A 25,091-nucleotide genomic window follows, 5' to 3' on the forward strand; every position below is an offset into this window, starting at 1 on the left:
CTGGAGCCCTTATCTATCGGGCTCTCCGGAGTTGATGGTATCCCCCCATCTCTCCTCTGGGTTTCAGCGCGGTCATCCGATGTCAAAAAAGATGGCATATTCAGTTGTTCCGTTCCCCCACCTTCCGGGGGCTTATAGACCAGAGAAGGAACCGTTGGTGCTCCGGGGCTTAACGATGCCTCTTCGGCCAGGGCGTCGGGCGGCCGCTCTCCGCCTCCAACGCCAGCTTGTGCTAAACGAAAAATCTCCTCTATCCTCGGCTGTCGGGAACTAGCGTCAGGAGTGGAGGTAAGAACCTCACGGATTTTTGCTTTTCTTTTCAAATGAGGCATTTGAAGGTAAATTTCAAAGGTAATTCAATATAAGAAAAGCGAATAGAAAACAAAGCCTCAGGAGAGAAGGTTTCCCGTACTCAGTGTGGCAGCCCTGTTCTCACCTTTTTAAACACTTATACTGCTATTCTAGACCACTTTCTCTGGCAACAGATTCCACAGCATTAACTGAAAAACTCCTTTCTTAAATTTGTTTTAAATCTGCTACTATTTAATTTCATGGAATGTCTTGTAGTCCTAATTATTTCAAAAGGGTAAATAAATGTTCCCTGTACGTACCCGGATCAATCCAGACTGCTGGATTTTGCCTCCCTTCCAGCAGATGGAGACAGAGAAAAACTTTGAGAATACCCCCTCTTAAACCGGTGTGCTATCTGCAGCTCCTCATTATTTTTCTGTCTCCAGCAGATGGAGGTAGCGCAAACCTGCGGTTCTGAACCTGTGGGGGTTCTTAAAAAAAACAAAAAAAACAAACAAAAAAAAGAAATAGCAGTAGAAGGAACATAAAGGAAGGCAAATCCAGTTTTTTTGTCTCTATCCTTCCTTTAGGCTGTTAAGGTAAGACCAGAAGTGCAGCAGTCCTCCCAGGGAGTTGGCAGGTCCTAGGGGGACCATCCTTCCTGGTAGCAGGTGTCAGGTAGCTCGGGTTGGTGACCTGGTGGGCTCCTTCATTTGATTGCCGGGGGTGATAGCCGGGTCTCTTCCCCCCCCCCCCCCCCCATGGGGACCCGGAGCCTCTAAGCTCTTCTTGCTGAAAAAAAAATTGTGAGCTTCAATCGGCAGTGCTTGGAGTGGCAGATATTGCTGGTGTGACTGACCTTCGAGGGGTGGGTTGTACTGAAGTGCTATGCTTGGTGGTTTTGTTTCCCCGGGTCCCGCTCCCTGGTGTGCTGGGGGATTGGCGGTGCTGTCCGTGCGGGGTCTTTTGGCACTTGATATGCTTCGTGGTGCTGCTTGTGAGGCCTGTGGGGAGACGATTCAGCGGCTCTCCCATTCAGGTCTCTGTACGTGCTACTTCCATGGTGGGGAGGACTCCTCCAGCGTGGCAGTAGGTCAGACGGCCAGGCCCCGTGGCACGGGTGAAAGGGCCATCGGGAATTGTGGCACCTTCAGTGGACCCCAGCCTGGATACGGTGGACCTGGTCCTGGCGGGAATACGAGGCCCGGCTAAGACCTTTTTGTTTCCTCAGTTGATCCAGCAATTCATGACCCAGGAGTGGGATACTCTGGAAGCGGGTCTGCGAGTGGGTAGAGCTATGGACAAGCTGTACCCTTTGCCAGAGGAGACCCTGGAGCTCCTGAAGGTCCAAAAGGTGGATGCTTTGGTCTTCGCGGTCACCAAGAGGACCACCATTCTGGTGGCTGCAGCGGCTCTCAAGGACCTCCTGGACAGGAAGCTTGAGGTCCATCTTAAACGCATATTTGAAGTCTCAGCTCTGGGGATCCGAGCGACTGTCTGCAGCAGCCTCGCACTTAGGGCGGGCCTGAGATGGGTTCAGCAGCTCTTGAGTGCCAGGGATCTTCCTCCTCAGGAGTCTGCTCAGGCGGAGCGCCTAGAGGCGGCGGTGGCCTCTGGGGTGGATGCCTTATATGTTCTCCTTTGGACCTCCTCTAGAACTATGGTGTCAGCTATATCGGCCAGGAGGGCTCTTATGGTTGCGCAATTGGTTGGTGGACGTTTCCTCAAAGGTGCAGCTTAGTGTGCTCCTTTTCAAGGGGAAAGTTCCTCTTTGATTAGGACTTGGAGCAACTAATAAAATCTCTGGGTGATAATAAGGTACACAAGTTGCCAGAAGATAGGCCTAAGGGGTCTAGGGGGTTCCCCCTGATACGCTTTTGCTTTAGGGGCCAGCGACGTTTTCGCCAGAATAGAACAGTGGCCATGGGCCAGCGACAAACCTCAGGGAAATCTCAGTCCTGGTCGCAGTCATTTCGCGGTTGCTGAGCTGGCTGAGATAGTCCTGGTAAGGAGCCCTCGCGGCCAAATCTTTGCAATGAGTTGCGGCAGGCCCATTCCTGCGTGCCGGTCATCAGGGGATGACTCTCCTTTTTCTTCAAGGAATGGGTCAAGATAACATTTGACCAGTGGGTACTCTGTATCATCGCTCACAACTACGCTTTAGAATTTGCTCATCCTCTCCAAGACCTCTTTCTGATCTCTCCGTGTGGCTTCCCGGCGAAACAACGAATAGTCCGTCAGACAATCCACTGGCTGGAGTCCCTGGGAACTATTGTTCCCGTTCCCCACGGGGGACTGGACGTTATTCCATTTACTTTGTGGTACCGAAGAAGGAAGGGCCCTTCTGTCCCATTCTGGATCTGAAGAAGGTGAACAGGGCCCTCGAGGTCCCGCACTTCTGTATGGAGACCTTGCGCTCTGTTATTGCAGCAGTGCACAAGGGGGAGTTCCTGGCTTCTCTCAATCTGACAGACGCATATCTGCACAAAGGTATCCATCAGGATCATCAGAAATTTCTTCGCTTCATGACCCTTGGCCTGCAATTCCAGTTCTGCACTCTTCTTTTCGGTCTGGTGATGGCTCTGCGTACTTTCACCAAGGTGATGATGGTGGTAACAGCAGCCCTTCGCAAGGAAGGGATTCTAGTCCACCCATACTTGGACGACTGGCTTATTCGAGCGAAGTCGGAAGCACTCTGCAAGCAGGCAGTAGCAGCGGTCATGCATCACTTACAATTCTTTGGAGGGGTGGTCAACCAGGCCAAGAGTCATCTGCATCCGTCTCAGGTCCTGGACTTCTTAGGGGCCTAGTTCGATAACTGGGTGGGCAAGATGTTTCTCCCTTACGAAAGAGCCACTAAGCTGCAGTCTCAAGTTCTGCACCTCCTGGGGGACATATGTTCCCAGAGTCTGGGATTACTTGCAGGTCCTGGGATCCATGGCATCCACTCTGGAGTTGATTCTGTGGGCGTTTGCTCACATGAGACCCTTGCAGAGGGCGTTGTTGTCCCAGTGGGATCCAATGTCGGAGGAGTTTCAAGTTCCTTTACCAGTCACAGAGCCCGCCAGGTCCAGTCTGTTGGTGGCTGGTGCAAGAACACTTAGCGTGCGGAGTAGATCTCGAGGTACCTCTGTGATTGATTGTGACAACAGATGCCAGTCTTATCGGATGGGAAGCTGTGTGTCAGTCTCATTTGGTCCAGGGTCAATGGTCTCCGGAGGAGACAATGTGGTCGATCAATCGTCTCGAGACTAGAGCAGTGTGCTTGGCGTCGCAGAGTTTCCGCCCTCTCTTGCGCAACCGGGCGGTGAAATTACTGTCGGACAATGCAACGGCAGTGGCTTACATCAACTATCAGGGCGGGACCAGCAGTTGCCCGGTGGCCGCAGAGGCAACTTAGCTGATGGACTGGGCGGAGCAGTATCTGTCCGTGCTGGCCACATCACACATAGTGGGGACCAACAACATGCAGGCGGATTTTCTGAACTGCCAGAGGCTAGACCCCAGAGAGTGGGAGCTCTCAGACGAACCAACAAAACAACAAGGAAGGCTGTCTAAAAAAGCCGTGACGGCAACAAAGTGGATTAGAAGCCAAAATGTCCGATCAGAAACTTTTATTTTAAGGAGATGTTTCTTTTTGCTTGCCTCTTAGGAAGGTGTCATTAAAGGACTTGACCCTGAAAACAGTGTTTTTGGTGGCGATCTGTTCCGCTAGGAGAGTGTCAGAGTTGCAAGCCATTTTTGCAGATTTCGGATTTGAGAGTCTCTATCAGAATGGTTCCCTCCTTTTCTTCCGAAGGTGGTTTCAGCTTTTCACCTGAATCAGTCAGTAGAATTAGCAGCTTTCCCTAATGCTGAAACAGAGCCAACTCATGCCCGGGAATCGAGCTGCCTGGATGTCAGAAGGGTCCTCTTGCGGTACTTGGAGGTTACTAACTCTTTTCGTCTCTTGGATCATCTCTTTGTCTTGTGGAGCGGCCCTAAGAAGGGCCAAAAGTGTATAAAACTTCTATAGCCTTCTGGCTGAAAGAGGCCATTGCTTCCGCTTATTTGCCACAGTTGTGCGGTTCCGGAAGGCTTGAAGGCACATTCCACTCAGTCGCAGGCAGCTTCCTGGGCAGAGAATCAGTTGGTTTCGCTGCAAGAAATTTGCAGGGCGGCAACCTGGAAATCTCTGCATACCTTTTCCAGACACTACTGTTTGGACGTCCAGGCTTTGGACGTAACCAATTTCGGCAACAGTGTCATTCGAGCCAGATTCTCCAATTCCCACCCCATATAGGGCAGCTTGGGTATATCCCAGTAGTCTGGACTGATCCGGGTACGTACAGGGAAAGGAAAATTGGTTCTTAACTGATAATTTTCATTCCTGTAGTACCACAGATCAGCGCAAATGCCCGCCCATTGGGGGGTCTTCAGTTTCCAGGGAGTCCACTCGCACTGCAGTATTCTTTTTTGGAGTTATTTTTGTGCTTGGAAGGAGGGTATAGGGGTATCCTCATCCTACTCAGACAACTCCAGTGTTACAGCTCTGGTGTATATAATTAGAGTTAATAATTCTTCTTGGTCCTTCACTTGACATGCCTGTGTTCCATAAAGTTTAATATTTGCTTGGATACCGTTTATACTGAGGAGCTGCAGGTAGCACACTGGCTTAAGAGGGGGTACTCTAAAAGTTTTTCTCTGTCTCCATCTGCTGGAAGGAAGGCAAAACCCAGCAGTCGGGACTGATTCGTGGTACTACAGGAACGAAAATTAGCAGGTAAGAACCAGTTTTCCTTTCCCAATTTACTTGTTCCACACCATTCATGATTTTACAAACTGATATCAGTTTGTCTGGTTCTCATGACTAGATAGATTTATACAGTTTAGACCAACTCTGCCTCATCTCATAGAGGCTCTAACTGGGATTTAAAATGCTGAATTCTCATGCTATCAATAGGACAAGCTATAGAATAGTATTACAGCTGTAATTTCATGATTGTATAGTCTGCTAGATGTCACTCACAGGCTATGGTTTTGCCTGTTTGGGGGTATGGAAGGTTAACTTGTGTAGTTTGAAGTATGAAATAAAATATAGATTTGCAACTAAGGATGAGTAGGCATCCCAAGTAATCAAATGTATTTATTTTAAAAACAATACACTGGCCATATAGATAGACATGGCTTACTTGGGAAGAGTCAACATGATTTTAGCAAGAAGCTTTGTCTTGCCAGCTTTAGGTTTTTGTTTTTTTTTAAGGTGCAATTGAATGTAGATAAAGGTGAACCAGTTGATATAGTGTATTTAGATTTTCAGAAAGCATTGACAAAGTCTCGCATGAGAGACTCCTCATGAAATTACAAAGTATTTGGATAAGGAGGCAGTGTTCTCTTGTGGATTGGTAACTGGGCTGAAAGGGCAGTTATCCCAGGACAAGCAGGATGCTAGTCCTCACATATGGGTGACGTCACTGACGGAGCCCTATTGCGGGAAAACCTTCTGTCAAAGTTTCTAGAAACTTTTGACTGGCACTGTGAGGCCACTGAGCATGCCCAGCATGCCATGATATTCTCTGCCACAGGGGTCTCACTCTAGTTTTCGTTTTTCCGCGCTGCTACAAGCACCACGGTTATCGGAGCCCTCTGAGACTTACTCTCAGTTTCTGACTGGAAAAGTCATTATTTGAAAATCTCTCCCTCACGGGATCTCACTCTTTTCTCTTCTTCACCGTCTGGTGAGGTATTTCAGCGTTTATATTTTAATAACGCTAATTCCAATTTTCTCTCAGTCATCGACGGCCGTCGATGTCACCATGGCGTCGGGTTTCAAAAAATGCCCGACCTGTAATCGCACCATGTCGATCACAGACCCGCATCTAGAATGCGTCGTCTGTTTGGGTGAAAAACACGACATTTCCTCCTGTCAGCAATGTCAGGAAATGACACCAAAAGGACGAAAATTACGGCAGGAAAAAATAGAACAACTTTTTCACCTGCAATTGATTCCCTCACCATCGACTTCATCAAAATCTTCACTGGCAAGACCTCCCAAGAAAATTTTGCTGAAAAAGCGCCAACCGGACGGTTCGGGAGACAGACCCTCGCCAACACCGTCGACGGTATCGATACGCTCGGACACAGAGGTAAGGTCTAGACATAAACATCGTCATCGACATGGCTCGACATCACCGTCAGTTTCCTCCCATGAGGAACCGAGCGAAAAACGGCCTAAACACAGATACCTCGCCGTCACCTAGGCTTCCCTCGGTAGAACCGGCTCCACCGCAGGTAATACTCTCTCCGCCTCCACCAGTGTGGAGCGTTCCCCCAGTACCACAAGATTTGATATCGTTCATTAAAGAAGCGGTACTGCAGGCCATAAAGGAACATATACTGGTGACTATACCGATGCCGGCGATACCGCCGATGCCGGTGAAGTCTTCTTTGCCTCTGACGTCACCGATGCCGGTACAGCCGATACCGATGACAGCTTTAGTTCCGGCGACAGCGCCTATGCTGGGTACCTTCCCGATGCCGGGTACCTTCCCGACGCCGGGGGAATCCCCGATGCCGCGGTCATCGAGTACACCTACTCCATCGATGCCGATGTCGATGCCTCCTCCATTTTCGGAGATCACATCGATGCGAACTACCGCTTCCGTTCAAATATCGGTGCCTATTGTCACTTCTGCACCGTCACACAAGAAAACTGGAACATCAATGATGCCCTCAAAACACACATCGAAGTCTTCGATACCCTCGATGCCGTACGCTTCATCGACGGTGCCGCTTCCTCCTGGGACCCCAGGATCATCAGAAGCAGCATTGTATTCCATTTTACAAAAGAAATACCAGGATTTATTAGACTCTTTGCCATCAAATCCACAAGAAGAGGACTCTTCTCCTCAAGACCTTTTACCAGGACCCTCTGGTTTGATTCCTCCACCAAAACCTGTGATAAAACCACAGCAAACTCCAGAATATGACACATGGAGTGACACTACATCAGACACTTCTGAAACTTTTATGTCTGATCCTTCACCACCACACCCTAGAAAACAATCTCCTCCAGAGGATATTACTTTTTCTACCTTTGTGCAAGAGATGGCTGACTCTATCCCCTTTAAGTTGGAATCAGAGCAGGACCTCCGCCAACAAACCCTAGAGGTCTTACAGTTCATTGACCCTCCTAAACAAGTGATGGCAATACCCATACATGATGTTCTCCTACAGCTACAGCATCGACTTTGGGAGCATCCCTGTTCTGTTCCCTCGGTAAATAGAAGGATGGACACCACGTACCTGGTTCAAGCCACGGCTGGATATCAAAAATCTCAACTACCCCACAATTCAGTAGTTGTGGAATCTGCACAGAAAACGGCTAAAAGAACAAGAGTTCACTCATCCAATCCTCCTGGAAAGGACAACAGATTTTTAGATTCTCTGGGCCGAAAGGTTTTTCAGGGTGCAATGCTCAATTCTAGGATTTCATCCTATCAATTGTACATCACACAATACCAGAGAAACCTCTGGAAGCAAATGGAAGAATTTGTTCCATCTCTTCCACAAAAATATAGGGAGGCTGCACAAAACATCATCAATAAAGCCTTCGAAGCTGGTAAACATGAAGTGAGAGCTGCATATGATGGCTTCGAGACAGCTTCACGGGTGGCTGCCTCAGGCATTAGTGCCAGAAGGTGGGCCTGGCTCAAGGCCTCAGACCTTAGGCCAGAGGTCCAGGATAAATTAGTGGACCTCCCCTGTACAGGGGACAATTTATTCGGAGCCAAGATACAAGAGGCGGTGTCTCAGTGGAAGGAACATAATGAAACATTAAGACAACTTTCCTCCCTTCCCCAGGACCCCACTTCACATGCTACCCGTAGACCTCCAAGAAAAGACATGAGACGTCCCTTCTACCGTCAAAAAAGATATTATCCTCCTGCATCTAGGCCCAGACAGTCCAGAACCCAGCAAAGTCCACAGTCACGTCAGCAAAGAGCAACTAGGCCCCAACCTGCTACACAGACAGGGCCTACAGCGGGATTTTGAAAATACATCCAGGGAACTCAGCCTTTCCATAAATCCTCGACCAGAACTCCCAGTAGGGGGCAGGTTATCCAAATTTTACAGCAATTGGATTACAATAACAACGGACCAATGGGTTCTGTCCATAATATCTCAAGGATACCAACTCAATTTTCTCTCAATTCCCACAGAATTTCCACTGACTCAAGTTCATCTCAACAAAAATCACATGTTTCAGTTACAGGTAGAATTGTCCACCCTTCTGAAATCCAGGGCTGTAGAACTGGTGCCCCGGTCTCAGCAGGGCAGAGGATTCTATTCCCGGTATTTCCTCATCCCAAAGAAAACCGGAGGCCTACGTCCCATCCTCAGTCTCAGAAATCTCAACAAATTTCTCAAGAAGGAAAAGTTCAGGATGGTATCTCTAGGCACCATGCTTCCACTTCTTCAAAAAGGGGATTGGCTTTGTTCTCTGGATCTTCAAGAAGCTTACGCTCACATTCCAATACTCCCTCTTCATCGCAAGTATCTCATTTCATGGTGGGCCATCAACATTTCCAATACAAAGTCCTACCATTCGGATTTGCTTCTGCTCTCAGAGTGTTCACAAAATGTATGGCAGTAGTAGCAGCACACTTGCACAAGCAAGGTGTTCATGTCTTCCCATTTCTAGATGACTGGCTCATCAGAAGACCATCTCAAGAAGGAGCTCTGTCTTCTCTCACTCACACAATTATGATACTCCATTCCATGGGCTTTCTCATCAATTATCAGAAGTCCCATCTCACACCGTCTCACGTGCTGCAATTCATAGGAGCAGAACTGAACACCATCCTTGCAAAGGCCTTTCTACCCGAGGATCGAGCAGAAACACTGTCCTTATTGGCAAACTCGATTCACTCAAGGAATCAAGCAACAGCTCATCAGTTTCTAACTTTACTAGGCCATATGGCCTCCACAGTTCATGTCACTCCTATGGCAAGACTAGCCATGAGGGTAACTCAATGGACTTTAAGATCACAGTGGATCCAAGCCATTCAACCACTGTCCTCTCCAATCCAAGTAACCCACCAGCTACATTGATCTCTACTTTGGTGGGCAAACAAGGACAATTTGCGCAAGGGCCTACCCTTCCAACAACCAGTCCCACAGATAACATTAACTACAGATGCATCCACCTTGGGTTGGGGAGCTCACATAGACAATCTCCAAACCCAGGGTACTTGGACAAAACTCGAAGCTACTTATCAGATAAATTTCCTGGAACTTCGAGCTATCCGTTATGCGCTGCATGCGTTCAAGGACTGCCTTTCACACAAGACTGTTCTGATCCAAACGGACAACACAGTAGCCATGTGGTACATCAACAAACAAGGAGGGTACGGGCTCGTATCTCCTTTGTCAAGAAGCTGCACAGATTTGGGGCTGGGCCCTGAACCACTCAATGTTCCTCTGGGCCACTTATCTGGCAGGCATTCACAACGGAGTGGCGGATCAACTCAGTGGTCAGTTCCAACCACACGAGTGGTCCCTGGATCCCTCAGTAGTGACCAGGATCTTTCAACGTTGGGGTCAACCAACAATAGACCTCTTTGCGTCACATCTGAATCACAAAGTGGACAACTTCTGTTCTCTACACACACACAGAAGAATCAACCAGTCAAGGACGCCTTTGCTCGCCCTTGGAATTCAGGCCTACTATACGCGTATCCTCCGATACTGCTCATAACCAAAACTCTCGTGAAGCTACAACAGGACACATGGTCCATGATACTCATAGCCCCATATTGGCCTCGACAAGTATGGTTTCCCACACTTCTAGACCTCTCAATCAGGGATTCCATTCGCCTGGGAGTAGCTCCCACTCTCATAACTCAGGATCAGGGTCGGTTGCGCCATCCCAACCTTCAATCCCTATCCCTGACAGCATGGATGTTGAAAGCTTGATTTTACAGCCACTCAATCTTTCCACTAATGTATCACAAGTGCTTATAGCTTCACGTAAACCTTCCATACGAAAGAATTATTCTTCCAAATGGAAGAGATTTACTTTGTGGTGCAGGCAAAAGACTATTGATCCTTTCACTTGCCCCACTACTTCTCTACTAGGCTACTTATACCATCTTTCAGAATCTGACCTACAGACTTCATCTGTAAGGGTACATTTAAGTGCAATCTCAGCTTACCATAACAAGATGGGGGATGCACCGGTCTCCACACAACCTCTTGTCAGCAGGTTTATGAGAGGTTTAACTCAACTTAAACCACCAATTCGGCCGCCAGTCACAGAATGGGACCTGAATCTGGTTTTAACAAGACTCATGCCTTCCCCTTTTGAACCCATAGATTCCTGTGATCTTAAATTTCTCACATGGAAGACTATCTTCCTCATAGCCATTACATCAGCTAGAAGGGTTAGTGAGTTACAAGCACTTGTCACGTACTCACCTTATACAAAATTCCTACATGACAGAGTAGTTCTTCGTACACATCCAAAATTCCTTCCCAAGGTAGTTACAGAATTCCACTTGAACCAATCAATTTTACCCACATTCTTCCCAAGGCCTCATTCTCACCAAGGAGAACGGGCTTTACTTGAACTGTAAGCGTGCACTGCAGCCCACAGACAATCCAATCAACTTTTTGTTTCCTATGAGCCAAACAAACCGGGTAAAGCAGTGGGTAAACATACTCTATCCAACTTGCTAGCAGATTGCATACAGTTTTGCTATGAAAAAGCAGGCCTTCCTCTCCAAGGGCGAGTAAAGGCACATTAGGTAAGAGCAATGTCAACCTCAGTAGCACACTATCGTTCAGTGCCAATCCTTGACATATGTAAAGCAGCAACATGGAGTTCTCTTCATACCTTTGCAGCTCATTACTGTTTGGACAAAGAAGGATGACAAGATTCAGCCTATGGACAATCTGTCTTAAAGAACTTGTTTCCAGTTTAAACCCAACTCCTTCTACAACTAACCTGCTGTGATCCTCGGCTGACTCATTTTCAACAAAAATATTTCACTGTTGCCTCAATATAAAATGACTCAGCCTCTAGCTTGCTAATCACCCATATGTGAGGACTAGCATCCTGCTTGTCCTGGGATAAAGCAAAATTGCTTACCTTGTAATAGGTGTTATCCCAGGACAGCAGGATGTAGTCCTCACAGAACCCACCCGCCACCCCGCGGAGTTGGGTCACATTTCTTTTTATTATTTTATTTTTGCTAACGCTTATTGCTACATATGAGACTAGAGTGAGACCCCTGTGGCAGAGAATATCATGGCATGCTGGGCATGCTCAGTGGCCTCACAGTGCCAGTCAAATGTTTCTAGAAACTTTGACAGAAGTTTTTCCCGCAATAGGGCTCCGTCAGTGACGTCACCCATATGTGAGGACTACATCCTGCTGTCCTGGGATAACACCTATTACATGGTAAGCAATTTAGCTAAATGAAGGGTAGGTCTAAATGGTCAGCTTTCCAATGGAGAAAAGGTCATTAGTGGAGTACTACAGAGATTGGTACTGGGACTTGTGCTGTTTAACATATTCATAAATGAGCTGGAAAAGGGAATGACAAATGAAGTGGTCAAATTTTGTAGATGACAAAATTATTCAAGGTTGTTAAAAACAGCAGCAGATTGCAAGGAACTGCAAAAGGGCCTTGTGAGACTAGGAGACTGGGCAATTGCATGGCAGATAAAATTTAATATGAAATAGTGGAAAGTCATGCACATAGGGAAAAATCTCAAGTACGAGTTCATGATGCTGGGTTCTGTATTGGGACTCACTACCCAGGAAAAGAATCTCTGAGTTGTGGTGGACAGTACATTGAAATTCTCGAGTTAGTGTGCAGCAGCATTCTAAAAAGCAAATAGAATGTTAGGACTGATCGAAAGAGAATAAAACAGAAAATACATTGCCTCTATATCGAGCCATTGTGCGATTGCATCTTGGGTATTGCATGTAGTTCTGGACATCTTCATTTCAGGAAAGAGACAGCGGAATTAGAAAAGGTACAGAGGAGGGTGACAAAAATGATAAAGGAGATGGAACATCTCTCCTACAATAGGCTATGCAGGCTTGGGCTCTTCAGCTCTGAGAAGAGACGGCTGAGAGGGGACATGATAGAAGCTTACAAAATCATGAGTGGGGTGGAACTGTTAGATAAAGAACAGTTATTTGTGCTTTCATATACTAAAATAAGGGGGGTCTCCATGAAACTAACAACCAGCAGATTCAAAACAAATCATAGAAAGTACTTTTTCTCCTAGGACAAGCAGGATGGGTGGTCCTTAAATGTGGGTGATATCATCGGATGGAGCACGATGCGGAAAACACATTGAGCATGCCCTCTTCAGACTCTCTTTACCATGGAGCTGTGAGCCTCATGGTTTTGATTGAGCTCTAAAACTTTTGGCTTTTTGCCTCGTGGAAAACTTTTTTTGTGGATTTTCCCTAGCTTTTCCTTTGGTCTGTCGCCGGGTCCCTCTCGGTGCCTACCCATAGAGCCTCCAGTCAGGGTTTTGGCGTTCAGGTAAGTTTCCTTTCACATTTGGTTCCCCCCATGGTAGGGGTGCCTTGGTGCCCATCTTCTATCGCTGCCTGCTGCCATCATTCTGTGTTTTTCCCATTTGTTTCGCCCTGTCATGGTCATGTCTGGATTCTGCTGATGCTCCCAGTGCCCAGGGACCATGTTGATCACTGATCCTCATGAGGTTTGCATCCTCTGCCTGGGGCATTGCATGTTGTCCGGGGTTGCCGATTATGCACCCAGGTGACCCTGAAGGGACATCGGCTTTGACTCAACAAGATGGGCAACCTCTTCCGATCAAAGAAGTCCGAGCCATTGGCAGCATCAGAAGAACTTGGAGCCGCAATGATAGACACCACGCCATCAATATTGGTGGGACTATTGGTTCCGTCGAGGTCGCTGGTGGAAAGGGGTGCTGGAGACTAACTGTTGTCGATCTCCTCCTGGCTGAGGATGTCTGGTACATCATCCTCTGCCTCAGCACTGAGGCAAGACCAGGCTGAGCATCGTGGGAAGACCAAGAAGCATCTTCACTGATCCCTGTTGGTGCACGGTGCCGGCAGCACACCAGATTTTTCCGCGATACCCCTGAAGTGATTGTCCGACAAAACAGGAGGGTAGGCTGTCTAAGACAGCCATTAGGAAAACATGTGCTCACACATATAAAGATCACATCTCCATTTTAATAAAGCTCTGAGATTGGACTGTTCCGTGGTGTCTAATCTATTACGTTTTCCTGAAATGACTGTGACATGGTGCTCCCAACCTCCATCGATCCTTGGGGTCCGTGACTGTCTCCACCGGTCCTGGTGCCAGTCAATCCCCCTTGTGGGTCCAAGAAGATCTGGCCACCCTTCCTTTCTCCCAATCAGTGTTAGCATTGGCGAAGTTTGAGGAGGAGCTGAAACGTTGAGTCCAGCTAGCAATGGAGCGGGCGCTGCAAGGCTTTGGTCCCCCAGCACCAACGGCAATTGGAGCCAGTACCTCCCATGCTCATACCATTTCTGGAGAAGCTCCGTTTGCTTATCGGTGCGTTAGTGACCCAGCTAGTGTCAGTTCCCGGGGTGGCACTGGTGCCTGGTGGGGCACAGAGGCCTCCCCCTGCCAATATGGTAGTTGTCGGTTCCTCCTCAGAGGAAGCTCCTCCAAGACCGGTAATCCCCTGTATCGGTACGTGCACCTTTGGACATCAGCTCCACACCTAGGGCCCCATCTCCTGTGGTATATAGTGAGGATAAGGGTCCCTATGACCCCTGGGGTGATGATCAGACGGAATTGTCCTCTGAGGATTTGGATGGTCTCCTATCAGACCCTTCTCCTGAAGAGGAGCAAAGGAAGTCCCCGCCTGAGGACAGCCTTTGCAGGGTTTGTCAGGGGGATGGCAGAAGCCAACCCATTCCAGCTTTTAACTGAGGAAGATGCCAGGCACAGAATGCTTGTGGTTCTTCAGTTCATGGAGCCTCCTAAGGAAATTGTGGTGGTCCCGGTACACGAGATCTTTACAGAGTTCCTGCTGAGAATTTGGGAACACACCCTCACAGTGCCTCCCATAAATAAGAAGGTGGATGGGATTTACCTCATCTAAAAGACTGCTGGATTTGATAAGTATCAGCTGTCCCAGCAATCGATGGTGGTTGAATCCGCCCTCAAGAAGGCCAAGCCCTCTCGGACCCACTCCTCGGCGCCCCCGGGGAAGGACCACAGAGCATTGGGCACTCTTGGGAGGAAGGTATTCCAAGGCACCATGCTTATTGCCTGCATCGCTGCCTACCAGCTCTACATGAGCCAATACCCGTGGGACATCTGGAAGCAGGTGCAGGAGGTGTCTGAGCAGCTTCCTCAAAAGCAGCAAGATATCTTCATGTCACTGGTGCACAAGGTTTTGGAGTATGGAAAACATGTTTGTGCGACCTATGATGTTTTTGAAACTATGAGGGTCTGTGCAGTAGGAATCAGTGCCTGCAGACTGGCATGGCTATGGGCCTTGGATTTCAAACTAGTGCTGTGTACTGTAGAGAATCACATCAGAGATAGGGTGAAGGATGTTGTGGCCCAGCTCTGGGACCATCGGGAAACCCTTCAACAACTCTCCACCAGCACTCCGGACCCATCCTCATCCAGGAGGCTGTCGAGACCGGGGCCCAGGAAGTCTTTCTTTCACCAAAGGAAGTACTATCCTTCGCCTCCTCGATCCCGTACACATCATCAGAGCTCCCGCAGCCGTTCCAGGCAGTAGAGAGCTTCCAAGCCCCAGCCAGCAATTCAGTCAACTCCAAGGACAGCATTTTGACTGGGCCGTAGGGAGCGTAAGCCAGTTGCCCATTCCTGAGACGATAAACCCTCCAGTCGGCGGCAGGCTGCGCTTCTTTGTGAACTGGTGGTTCACTGTAACTTCGGACCACTGGGTCTTGTCCATTGTCTGCCACTGGTACCAATTAAATCTATTGGATATTCCAGCAAATTGTCCTCCATGCCCATTTTGGGGGCTGGTAGCACATCAGGAGGTGCTTCAAGCGGAGCTCTTCTCCCTCTTAAACGGCCGGAGGGGTTGAGTCTGTACCACCAAAGAGGGCAAAGAGAATGGGGATTCTACTCCATGTACTTTCTGGTTCCAAAGAAAACAGAAGGACTCTGTCCCATCCTAGACCTGAGTGCCTTGAACAAGTTTCTAAAAAAAGAAAAGCTTGATGATTTCCCTAAGCACCTTGATTCCCCTTTTGCACCCTCGACCTAAAGGATGCATACACCCATATCGAGATATTCACGGTCACAGGAAATATCTTCAGTTTGTGGTGGTGTTTGGGCTCGTATCCACCCCATGGGTCTTCAAAAAAGGCCTGGCCGTGGTGGCAGCGCAACTCTGCAGACTGGGAGTGCATGTTTTCCCATATCTGGACAATTGGCTGGTCAAGAACACATCTTAGGCAGGGGCCACCAGGATCATTCGCTTGACCATTCAGGTGTTGGAGTACCAGGGTTCATTCTCAACTACCCAAAGTCCCATTTCAGTCCATCATTTCAATTGGACTTTATTGGAGCACTGCTAGACATGGCTCAAACCAGGGCCTTTCTGCCATGCCAGAGGGCAGTTGCTATGGCGACTATTGCAACAGAGGTGCAATAGAGCTAGCAGGTATCAGCCTGGCACATGTTGAGACTGTTGGGCCACATGGCCGCGATGGTTCATGGCACTCCCTTGGCAAGCTTACACATGCACAGAGCCCAGTGGACCCTGAAGTTGCAGTGGTGCCAGGCCACTCAAAGCCTCCAGGATTGCTTCCTAGTCACCCTGTCTCTCCGAGATTCTTTGTCCTGGTGGCTGGTACTCTCCAATCTATAATGGAGGATTTCCTTTCAGAGTCTCCCTTCTCAAATTGTGGGGAGCAGTCTGTAGCTGGGGATTCATCCTTTTCCTCAGAGAAAGCAGAGTTGCTTATCTATAACAGGTGTTCTCCAGGACACCAAGATGTTAGTCCTCATGAAACATGCCCACCACCCTGTAAAGTTTGGTGTCTCCTATTTTTTAATTTTATCGTAATTCTATGTTACGAAACTGAAGCGGGACCTTGTGTGGATGCATATTATAGGGCATGCTCAGTGTGCCTAGTTAAAGTTTCTAGAAACTTTGATATAAGTTTTCTGCATCAGGCTCCATCCAATGATACCACCCATGTGTGAGGACTAACATCCTGCTGTCCTCGGAGCACACCTGTTACAGGTAAGCAACTCTGCTTTCACCCAGCATACTATCAAGCTGTGGAATCTGTTGCCAGATGACGTGATCAAGGTTTAAAAGAGATTTGGACAAGTTCCTGGGGGGAAAGTCCATAACACATTATTAGCTAGGTAGACTGAAGAAAGCTTTTGCTATCCCTGGAAGTGATTAAAAGTGATTAGTTATATGTATTTTATGGGATATTCCATGAACTTATGACCTGGATTGGCCACTGTCTGAGACTGATGCTAGTCTTCATGAACCTTGGTCTGACCCAGCCATGGCATTTATGTTCTTATGTACATTCCTGGCTCTGCTGATTGCTTCCTGGGTCTTTAGTTCTAGCAAATGTGCTTACTCTAAAAGATCTCCATAGTCAGCATAATAAATTAGGCATATCATATGGGTGACATCATCCAGCAGTGCTGAAAGGACCTATCTCTAGCTCAATAAAGTTTTACCACTGAGCATGTGCAGGTGATCCTTACATTTTGTCTCATGAACCCCTACAGGGAGTTTTTATTAGCCTGGATCCTCCATAGTGATCGCTACCAAGGAAGCATAATGCTGTTTTCAGTCTATCAAAAACATCTTCCTGTATTTGGTTACAAGCAGTTTTCTTTTTCAGTCCTTGAACTATTCTTATCCCTCACCATTCTATGACAGTGGATGCTCCAGGCTATTTTCCAGTCACAGCAGAGAGATTAAGGCAGGGCTGTATAAATAGGAGCCCCTTCCGTGCTCATTTTATAGACAGTAGGTGTCCACTATTTGAGTTTGTGCTCCCTGTGATATGAGACATGAGCTCTTCTTTGCCAAGTTCACTTCTCTAATAATTAATTTTCATTTTTGATTGATCTTTTGTTTTTTAGTGCACCTTTCTTCCAGGCAGAGCTTTGGATCAAAGAACTGTAAGTTCTATAGTTTTGTTTTTTTTTGTGACTTTAGTCCAATGAAATTGTCAGATTGTAGAGATGAACTTAGCTGTGGCGTGAGAACACTATAAGTTTATGAACTATTTCCTAGAAATTTGATTTTATCATTGAAAACATTCTTTTCTTAGAATTATCTGAACCTTATTATTAGAAGATATAAAACTGATTTTGCTATCATTGCATTCTAATGAATTATTCCATAGCACCTCATTTCTGTATGCATGCATCATGAACTTTGCCCTTCTGAAATATGACCAAAGTGAAACAGCTAGCACAGGCACATGACAACAAGCAAAAAATAACTGAAAAATGGAATATTTCCTAGCAAGTAGCCAGATGGACTCAGGACCAATGGGGTATGCTCCCCTGCCAGCAGATGGAGATGCAGTCAGATTTCAAAGCTGACATCACCCTAAATACACCCCTGCAGTGACCTTAGCCCTTCAGTATTTCTCCATCTCCAGCAGATGGTGGACATGCTTTCCCTATGGGGATCGCTGTACTTTTTGGAAGAAGAAATTCTACTTTCAAATTTAAAAGATTGAGCCCCGTGCTCTTGCGGTGATACCTAAAGGTCTTTCCCCCAGTTGAGAATTCCTGAGGTGATTTCCAAGATCCCTCAGAGGTGTGCCTTGGTCCAGTAGCCGGTTCCCGGCATGGACTTTGCTGTTTAAGCAGCTGAAAGGCAGCGGGTGCAGAAAGCTGAGCGTGGCAGTGATGGTCAAAACCCTCTCCCCTGCAGCTGGAGACAGTCTCTGTACTCAGCTGGTAAGCGCTGAGCCCAGGTAAGTTTTAAAATTAAAAAAAAAAAAAAAAAGAGAGAGAGAAGATTTACCTCCCGATTTGGAGTGGTTTCAATAAGACTTCCTCTGGTTTTCTTGCTCAGTTTCCTTGCACCATACCTAGGTCATTCCCAATCCCATTGGAGTAAGGAGAAGTGGGCTTCCAAGTGGGTTGAGCAGCCTTCCGGTGGGCTAGGCCCTGCTTTAGCCTTGGTCGGCACACCACATGGTAGGCCGGCAGCGCCATCTTGTGCGCATTTGTGTGCGTGCTGTATTGTCCACCTTAGAGCATCAGCATGCACGGTGCATGTTGGCTCTGCGCATGCGCTGTGTGCATGAATATCACACATGTACATATGTGTACAACTTACTAGGCGCAGAATACAAGTAAAGCCGCCTGCACGGGCTGTGCATGCTCCTCGCTATGGCCCACATAGGCGCCCAAAACCTCTACACATAAAATTTTAAGCGTGAGCCGACTGAACACGCAGTTACCGTCACCAGTGGCTCTGGCAGCAAAGAAACTTAAGTGCCTTTCTCTTTTTGCTGCTTGTCATATTAGGGCTGCACAGTCTGACCTGGATTCTTGCTTATGCCAGCACTGAGAGGAAGCCCAGGGAGAGCTGGCTTCCCCGGATTTTGCTAAGCCGGGCTCCTCCCATCCAGAGGATGGGTCAGCCACAGCCTTAACTGGAAGTACCCCAGACCTGAGTACCCCCAGGACTGGGACATCCATGGGAGAGGCAAATTTGGCAGCACCTAACCCAATACCTCCTGGGCTAGGCATGGAACCGACTGCCTTCTCTTTGGTGGAATTTTTTCAAGTTCTTCAAGCCTTCATACAGGTGCAGTCTGCTACCTCGCTTGCCCCTTTCCGGACGGAACCTCAGCTGGTTAATCCCTCCCTCTCCCAGTCCTATCAGCAGACCTAGAGGCATGCATCTCCTCACCAAGGGTGTCCCTGGCAGTGACCCAGATGGCACAGACGAAAAGAAGGATACAGATTCCTTGGAAGATGGGGAAATTCCCACTGGTTTAGAACCGTATCGTACCATGTTATGGTTTTTCCATAGAGACGAATTACTGGCCCTGGTTTCCTAGACCCTGAAGATACTGGGAGTTCCTGGGGCAGACTCTGTGTCGAATCCAAAGAAGAATCCCGTTTTGATTTCCCTATGGAAAGCCTCTTGCTACTTTCCAGTGCTGGAAGACATCCAGGAGTTGATTGACTTGGAATGGGATGCCCCAGAAGCAAGTTTTAAAGGTGGATGAGCGTTAGAAGCTCTATACCCACTGGATCCAGCAGCGAGAGAACATTTGCATTTCCCTAAAGTGGATGCATTGCTCTGTGCCATCTCTAAGCGAACAACTATCCCAGTGGAGGGAAGAGTAGCCTTAAAGGATGCGCACGATAGAAGGATGGAGTCCATCCTTAAACAGGCCTTTGACGCAATTGCATCTTGTTGTGCCCTGGTAGCTTGTTCATGCCTGCTCCTCTCTCGGGAGGTGGATGACTCGGGGGTGAATTTCAGAGTTGTTATGGAACCTGGTGCCGCCTTTTTAGCTGACGCGTGCTCAGACTATTCCGTACCTCAGCCAGAGGAGTGGCCTCAGTGGTGGCAGCCAGAAGACAGCTATGGCTGCAGAATTGGTCAGCAGATGCAACCTCACAAAGATGCCCTTTAATGGATCACTTCTCTTCGGAAGTGAATTGGAAAAGTTGGCCAGTATATTGGGCAAATCTCCAGTTACAGCACCCCTCGCCTATGAAGGTTCAATCCAAGTGCTCCCAATGCTTTTGTCCTTACATAAACATGACATTTCAGAGATCTTTTGTTCCTTTCAGAGCCAACAGCTCAAGAGAGGGGCAGGCTTGAGTTCAGGTTCATCCTGAAGCCCCCAATGAAATTTTGCCAACCCACCCTTGGAACGAGGAGTTAGGATATCAACTGACCCTCTTCTACCAATGGTGGGTCAAGATCATTTCAGGTAAATGGGTACTGGAGGTCATACAAGAAGGATATGCGCTGGGATTTCACAGCACTCCTCAGGACATATTCATGATATTTCCTTGCCACTCCCAGCACAAAAAGTAGGCAGTGAAGACTACCCTGTTAGGGCTCCTCAAGATGAGGGCTATTATCCCAGTACCTGCGCCCCAGGAAAATACGGGGCGTTATTCCATCTATTTCATCGTACCCAAGAAGGAAGGTTCCTTTCGCCCCGTCCTGGACATCTACGAGTGATTTGTTTCCGCATGGAAGCCCTATACTCCATGATAATGGCCATGCAATTGGGAGAGTTTTTAACCTCCCTGGACCTATCCGAGGCTCACCTACATATTCCATTCCATCAAGAACATCTTTTCCTGTGCTTTGCAGTACTGGGTTGCCATTATCGGTTTTGGGCGCTGCCCTTTGGCCTGGCCACCATCCCCAGAACATTTTCAAAGATTATGGTGGTCGTAGTGGCAGCATTGAGAAAAGAGGGAATCCTGGGGCACCCATACTTGGACGACTGGTTGATCTGGGCAAAGTCCGTGGAAGAGAGTCTCCAGGCAACCAACAGGGTGACCTCCTTGCTTCAGGAACTCGATTGGGTTGTAAACCTGGACAAAAGTTCAAATCCTCCCAGTCCTTGGAATATCTAGGAGTCTGATTTGACACCAAGCAGGACAAGGTCTTCCAACTACATGAATAAGGAAGATGATGTCCCAAGTGTGTCGGTTAATGAGCACGATATGCCCGACGGTGTGGAGCTATCTTCAATTTCTCTGTTTGATGGCAGCAACCCTGGAAGTAGTGCCATGGTCGCACACATACGATCACTTCAACGCTCTCTGCTGTCAATTGAAACCCACAGTCTCAAGACTATTCAATTTGCCTCCACTTACTAATGGAAGTATGCTGTCTGCTCCAGTGGTGGCTGCAGGAAGCTCATCTGGGCAGGGGTGTACCCCTGTCCTTTCCAAACTGGCTGGTCCTCACAACAGAAGCGAGCCTCTGGGGCTGGGGAGCTCACTGTAAGGAACTGACAGCCTAGGGATATTGGAACAAGGAAGAGGCCCTCTGGAACATAAACAGCCTGGAAGTCCCGGCAGTCAGATTAGCATGACTTCAGTTCAACCACATACTCCAGGGTCAAGCAGTCCACTTAATGTCGGACAATGCAATGGCAGTAGCCTACATCAACTGCCAGGGTGGAACCAGGAGCCAGCAAGTGTCACAGGAGAGAGACCTCCTTATGGAGTGGGCAGAAATACATCTACAGATGATCTCATCCTCCCACATCGCAGGAAAAGACAACGATAGATGTCTTATGGTCTGGCCCTTGAGAGGGCTCGCCTGATGAAGCAAGGATATTCGGTGTAAGTAATTGCCACCTTACTTCGCTCACAAAAGTTCTCTACATCCCTAACATATGTGCAGGCCTGGTGCAAGGAATGTGGTATTTCCCCTAGAACAATCAAAATCCCACTAATTCTGTAATTTTGCAGGACAGCTTGAATAAAAGTTTTGACCCTTAACTCCTTGAAGGTCCAGGTAGCGGCTCTCTCCTGTTTCAGGGGAAAGGTGCACGGAACCCACCTGTCGGCTCATTCGTTCATGGCCTGTTTTCTGAAACGTGTGAAGCATCTCCAGCCACCCCTACGGTGGCTGGTTCCATTTTTTAATCTTAATCTAGTATTGGAGTTTCGGCTGCTGTGCAGTCTTTTCTTGCGTTTATTAACCTTGAAAACTGTGTTCTTGGTGGCTATATGCTTGGCACGTCGCATCTCTGAACTACAGGCCTTGTGTCTGGAACCGTTCCTCCGGATGACTTCAGGAGCATTACAGCTTTGTACTGTTCCATCCTTCTTGCTCAAGGTGGTCTCAGACTTTTATTTGAATTAGTCCATTTCATTACCATCCCTAGATAAGCACAAGGACGCGGAAGAATACCGCTTCCTCTGTCGTTTGAATGTCAGTAGGCTTTTGGTGCAGTATCTGGAAGTTTCAGAATCAGTCCGAAAGACAGACTGCCTGTTTGTCCTTCACGGTGGAAGGAAGCAGGGCAAACCAGCTTTACAGACTACCATAGCTTGCTGGGTTAAGGAGGTGGTCATGGGAGCCTATGTGGAGGCAAGAAAGCCATTATCTTTTCAGGTGGTCTCATTGGCAGAAGCTAGACTGCTGTCTCCCGTTGACATCTGTTGAGCAGCGACGTGGTCCTCCTTCCACCCCTTCTCCAGGTTCTATCGCCTGGATGTTCAGGCCTGAGAGGACGCAGCCTTCACAAGGGTGGTGTTAACCGGACCACGGGCAGCCTCCTGCCTCAATCAGGAGTAGCTTTTGTACATCCCATTGGTCCTGAGTCCATCTGCTACACGCTAGGAAATGGAGAAATTACTTACCTTATAATTTTGTTTTCCTTAGTGTAGACAGATTGACTCAGCATCCCACCCACGACTGCCCAAGAATGGTGCCAAGGATTCGCCTGTGGAGTGAATATTGATTCCAAGAGATTACGGGTAAACCGTCATCCAGTCCCTAGATCAGGGCATCTATAACCTTACTGGGGTTCAGTGTTTGTTTAGTTGAGTACAGTTACTGTTATCCATTTTTAATCAAGTTTTTAATCAAGTTTTTCAATAGTACGTCCACAGTGGCTTTTGATGAGAATACTGAAGGGCTGAGGTTACTGCAGGGGTATATCTAGGGTGACGTCTGTTTTGAAATCTGACTCTGTGTCCATCTGCTGGCAGGTGAGCATAACCCATTTGACCTGAGTCCATCTGTCTACACTAAGGAAAATGAAATTATCAGGTAAGTAGTTTCTCTAATAATTTTCAATAAATGAAATTTCAGAAAATGGCAGTTCTCTGAGAACAAGCAGGATATTGAGCATTTGGGGAATTCACTCACTGCATGCATACAGGGGCCCCTCCCATTTGTGTGTTTTCTGTGGAGCCCAACAGTTGTGCTGCTTTGCTCTTTCTTTTCCTCATGCTGAGGTAATCTTCTAAAATGTATTTGTGTATATTTTCTCAGTTTTGGCCTCTTGGTTCTGGTTTTCCCTTTAGTATTCCTTAAATATTGTTTATCTATCTTTTCTTCCACTTTTGGTGCATCATCTCTCCACACACCCTGGCACATTGAAAGATTTGGGTGGCCCTTTTTTTTTTCCTTGATTAGTCCATTTTATTTTTCCTTGGCTATTTTTCGCCCAGTGTCACAAAAAGTGAAGATTAACAGCTTCAGCAAGTGCCCCCAGTGCCAACCTCATGATGTCAGTGACCTACCCCTTTGTCTCTGTAGTGTACCTGGGAGTCAGTCACAACTGAGTAAATTTTCAAAGGGGCTATGGACAGAAAATTAGCACATACACACATAAGTAGGCTGTATTTGCATACATGCTATTTTATAAACCTCAAAAGTACATGCATATTTTTGGTTCCATGTGCATATTTACTAGCACAAAAAAAGGGGTGTTTTAGGATGGGGTCAAGAATTTGAGAGAGATTTGTATATAAATTATCTAACTTATTTGTGCAGTTTTACACCTGCTAATTGATTAGTACAACTAAAATTAGACTTGTCTGTCTGCAGTTTTTGGGTAGGGGTTCAGGCTGAAGTGCTAGTAAAGAAATATAAACGATTGAACAATCGTACGCTTATTCCTATACCCAACATGGATTTACAGAATTGTAATAATCTGTTCCTCTTAACTTTCTTTCTTGTTAACATACAAGCACTAATGAAAAAAACTGCTATTATTAATGATATTTTGCATGAAAAAAAACCAGATTTTATTGCAATTACTGAGTCATGGCTTTAACCCCATGATTCAGTGATTGCGAACTCTATTTCTGACAATATATATATACAGCCCACTCGTTTCCGAGGAGTAAGCGTAAAGGAGGTGGAATTATGCTTATCACAAAAAATGAATTTAAGCTGAAATTGAAACCCACACATATAGATGAACCGTATGAAGTCATAATCTTTGAATCTACCACTCTACAATTATGTTTGATTTATTGTCCTCCAGGTTTGCTTGACCATAATATCTCTCCTTTAATTGAATTACTCACGATAACACTGTAACCTGATAAATTATCCATAATTGTTGGAGATTTCAATATGCACATTGACGAGAAACCTCTAAACAACACTTGTAACAGATTTTTAGAATTTATGGCGAGTCTTGGTTATGATCAACTAATTGACGGTCCCACCCACAGAGCCGGACATACTTTAGATTTAGTTTTAATTAATACTAAGAAACTTTACTCTCATAATATCTCCCAAACACCGGTACCATGGTCAGATCATCATCTGGTTAACTGTATCATTCAAAGTAGAATAGACATGAACTTAAATAATCAATCTAAGTAAACTATTATATATTGACCCAAGTTTCAATCAGAGGCACTAGCAATAGAATTCGAGGAGCAAATAAATACTTTGGATTTAACTAATTCTCAAAATGCAATTTCTTCATGGACTAAATTGACAAATATGATTGCTGATTCCATTAATCCGATGAAAATTAAAACTTTAAATATGACCAAACACACTCAACTTTGGTATAACGATACCATACGTAAAGCAAAAGTTACATTAAGGAAATTTGAAAAACAATGGAGAAAAATCAAAAGTAATCAAACGCTAGGGATATATAGATCCCAACTTAATAAATACAAAAATCTGATTAATGAAACAAAAAATCAATATTTTAAAACGAAATTGGAAAATTTTAATAACAATCCTCAAGCATTGTTTACTCTAGTTAAAAACTTAATAAAAGCTCCCAGCCCTGAATCAACTATACTAAATGAATCCAA

The 25,091-nt window shown here is 46.7% G+C and overlaps 1 protein-coding gene across 10 annotated transcripts in view; it reads left to right on the forward strand.

The window, feature by feature from the left end:
- Nucleotides 1-25,091, forward strand: part of SENP1 (SUMO specific peptidase 1) — a 458,603-nt gene that overhangs the window by 125,150 nt on the left and 308,362 nt on the right. For all 10 annotated transcript variants that reach the window (XR_003855556.1, XR_003855557.1, XR_003855558.1 and 7 more), the window contains exon 10: nucleotides 17,421-17,459. Coding sequence is in view for 7 of the 10 variants with exons in the window: in XM_029594995.1 (XP_029450855.1) it covers nucleotides 17,421-17,459 (39 nt within the window). In the remaining 3 variants the exon portion in view is untranslated. The remainder of the gene's footprint in view (nucleotides 1-17,420; nucleotides 17,460-25,091) is intronic.

The sequence above is a fragment of the Rhinatrema bivittatum genome, chromosome 3, assembly GCF_901001135.1.
Source record: "Rhinatrema bivittatum chromosome 3, aRhiBiv1.1, whole genome shotgun sequence".
Taxonomy (NCBI): Eukaryota; Metazoa; Chordata; class Amphibia; order Gymnophiona; family Rhinatrematidae; genus Rhinatrema; species Rhinatrema bivittatum.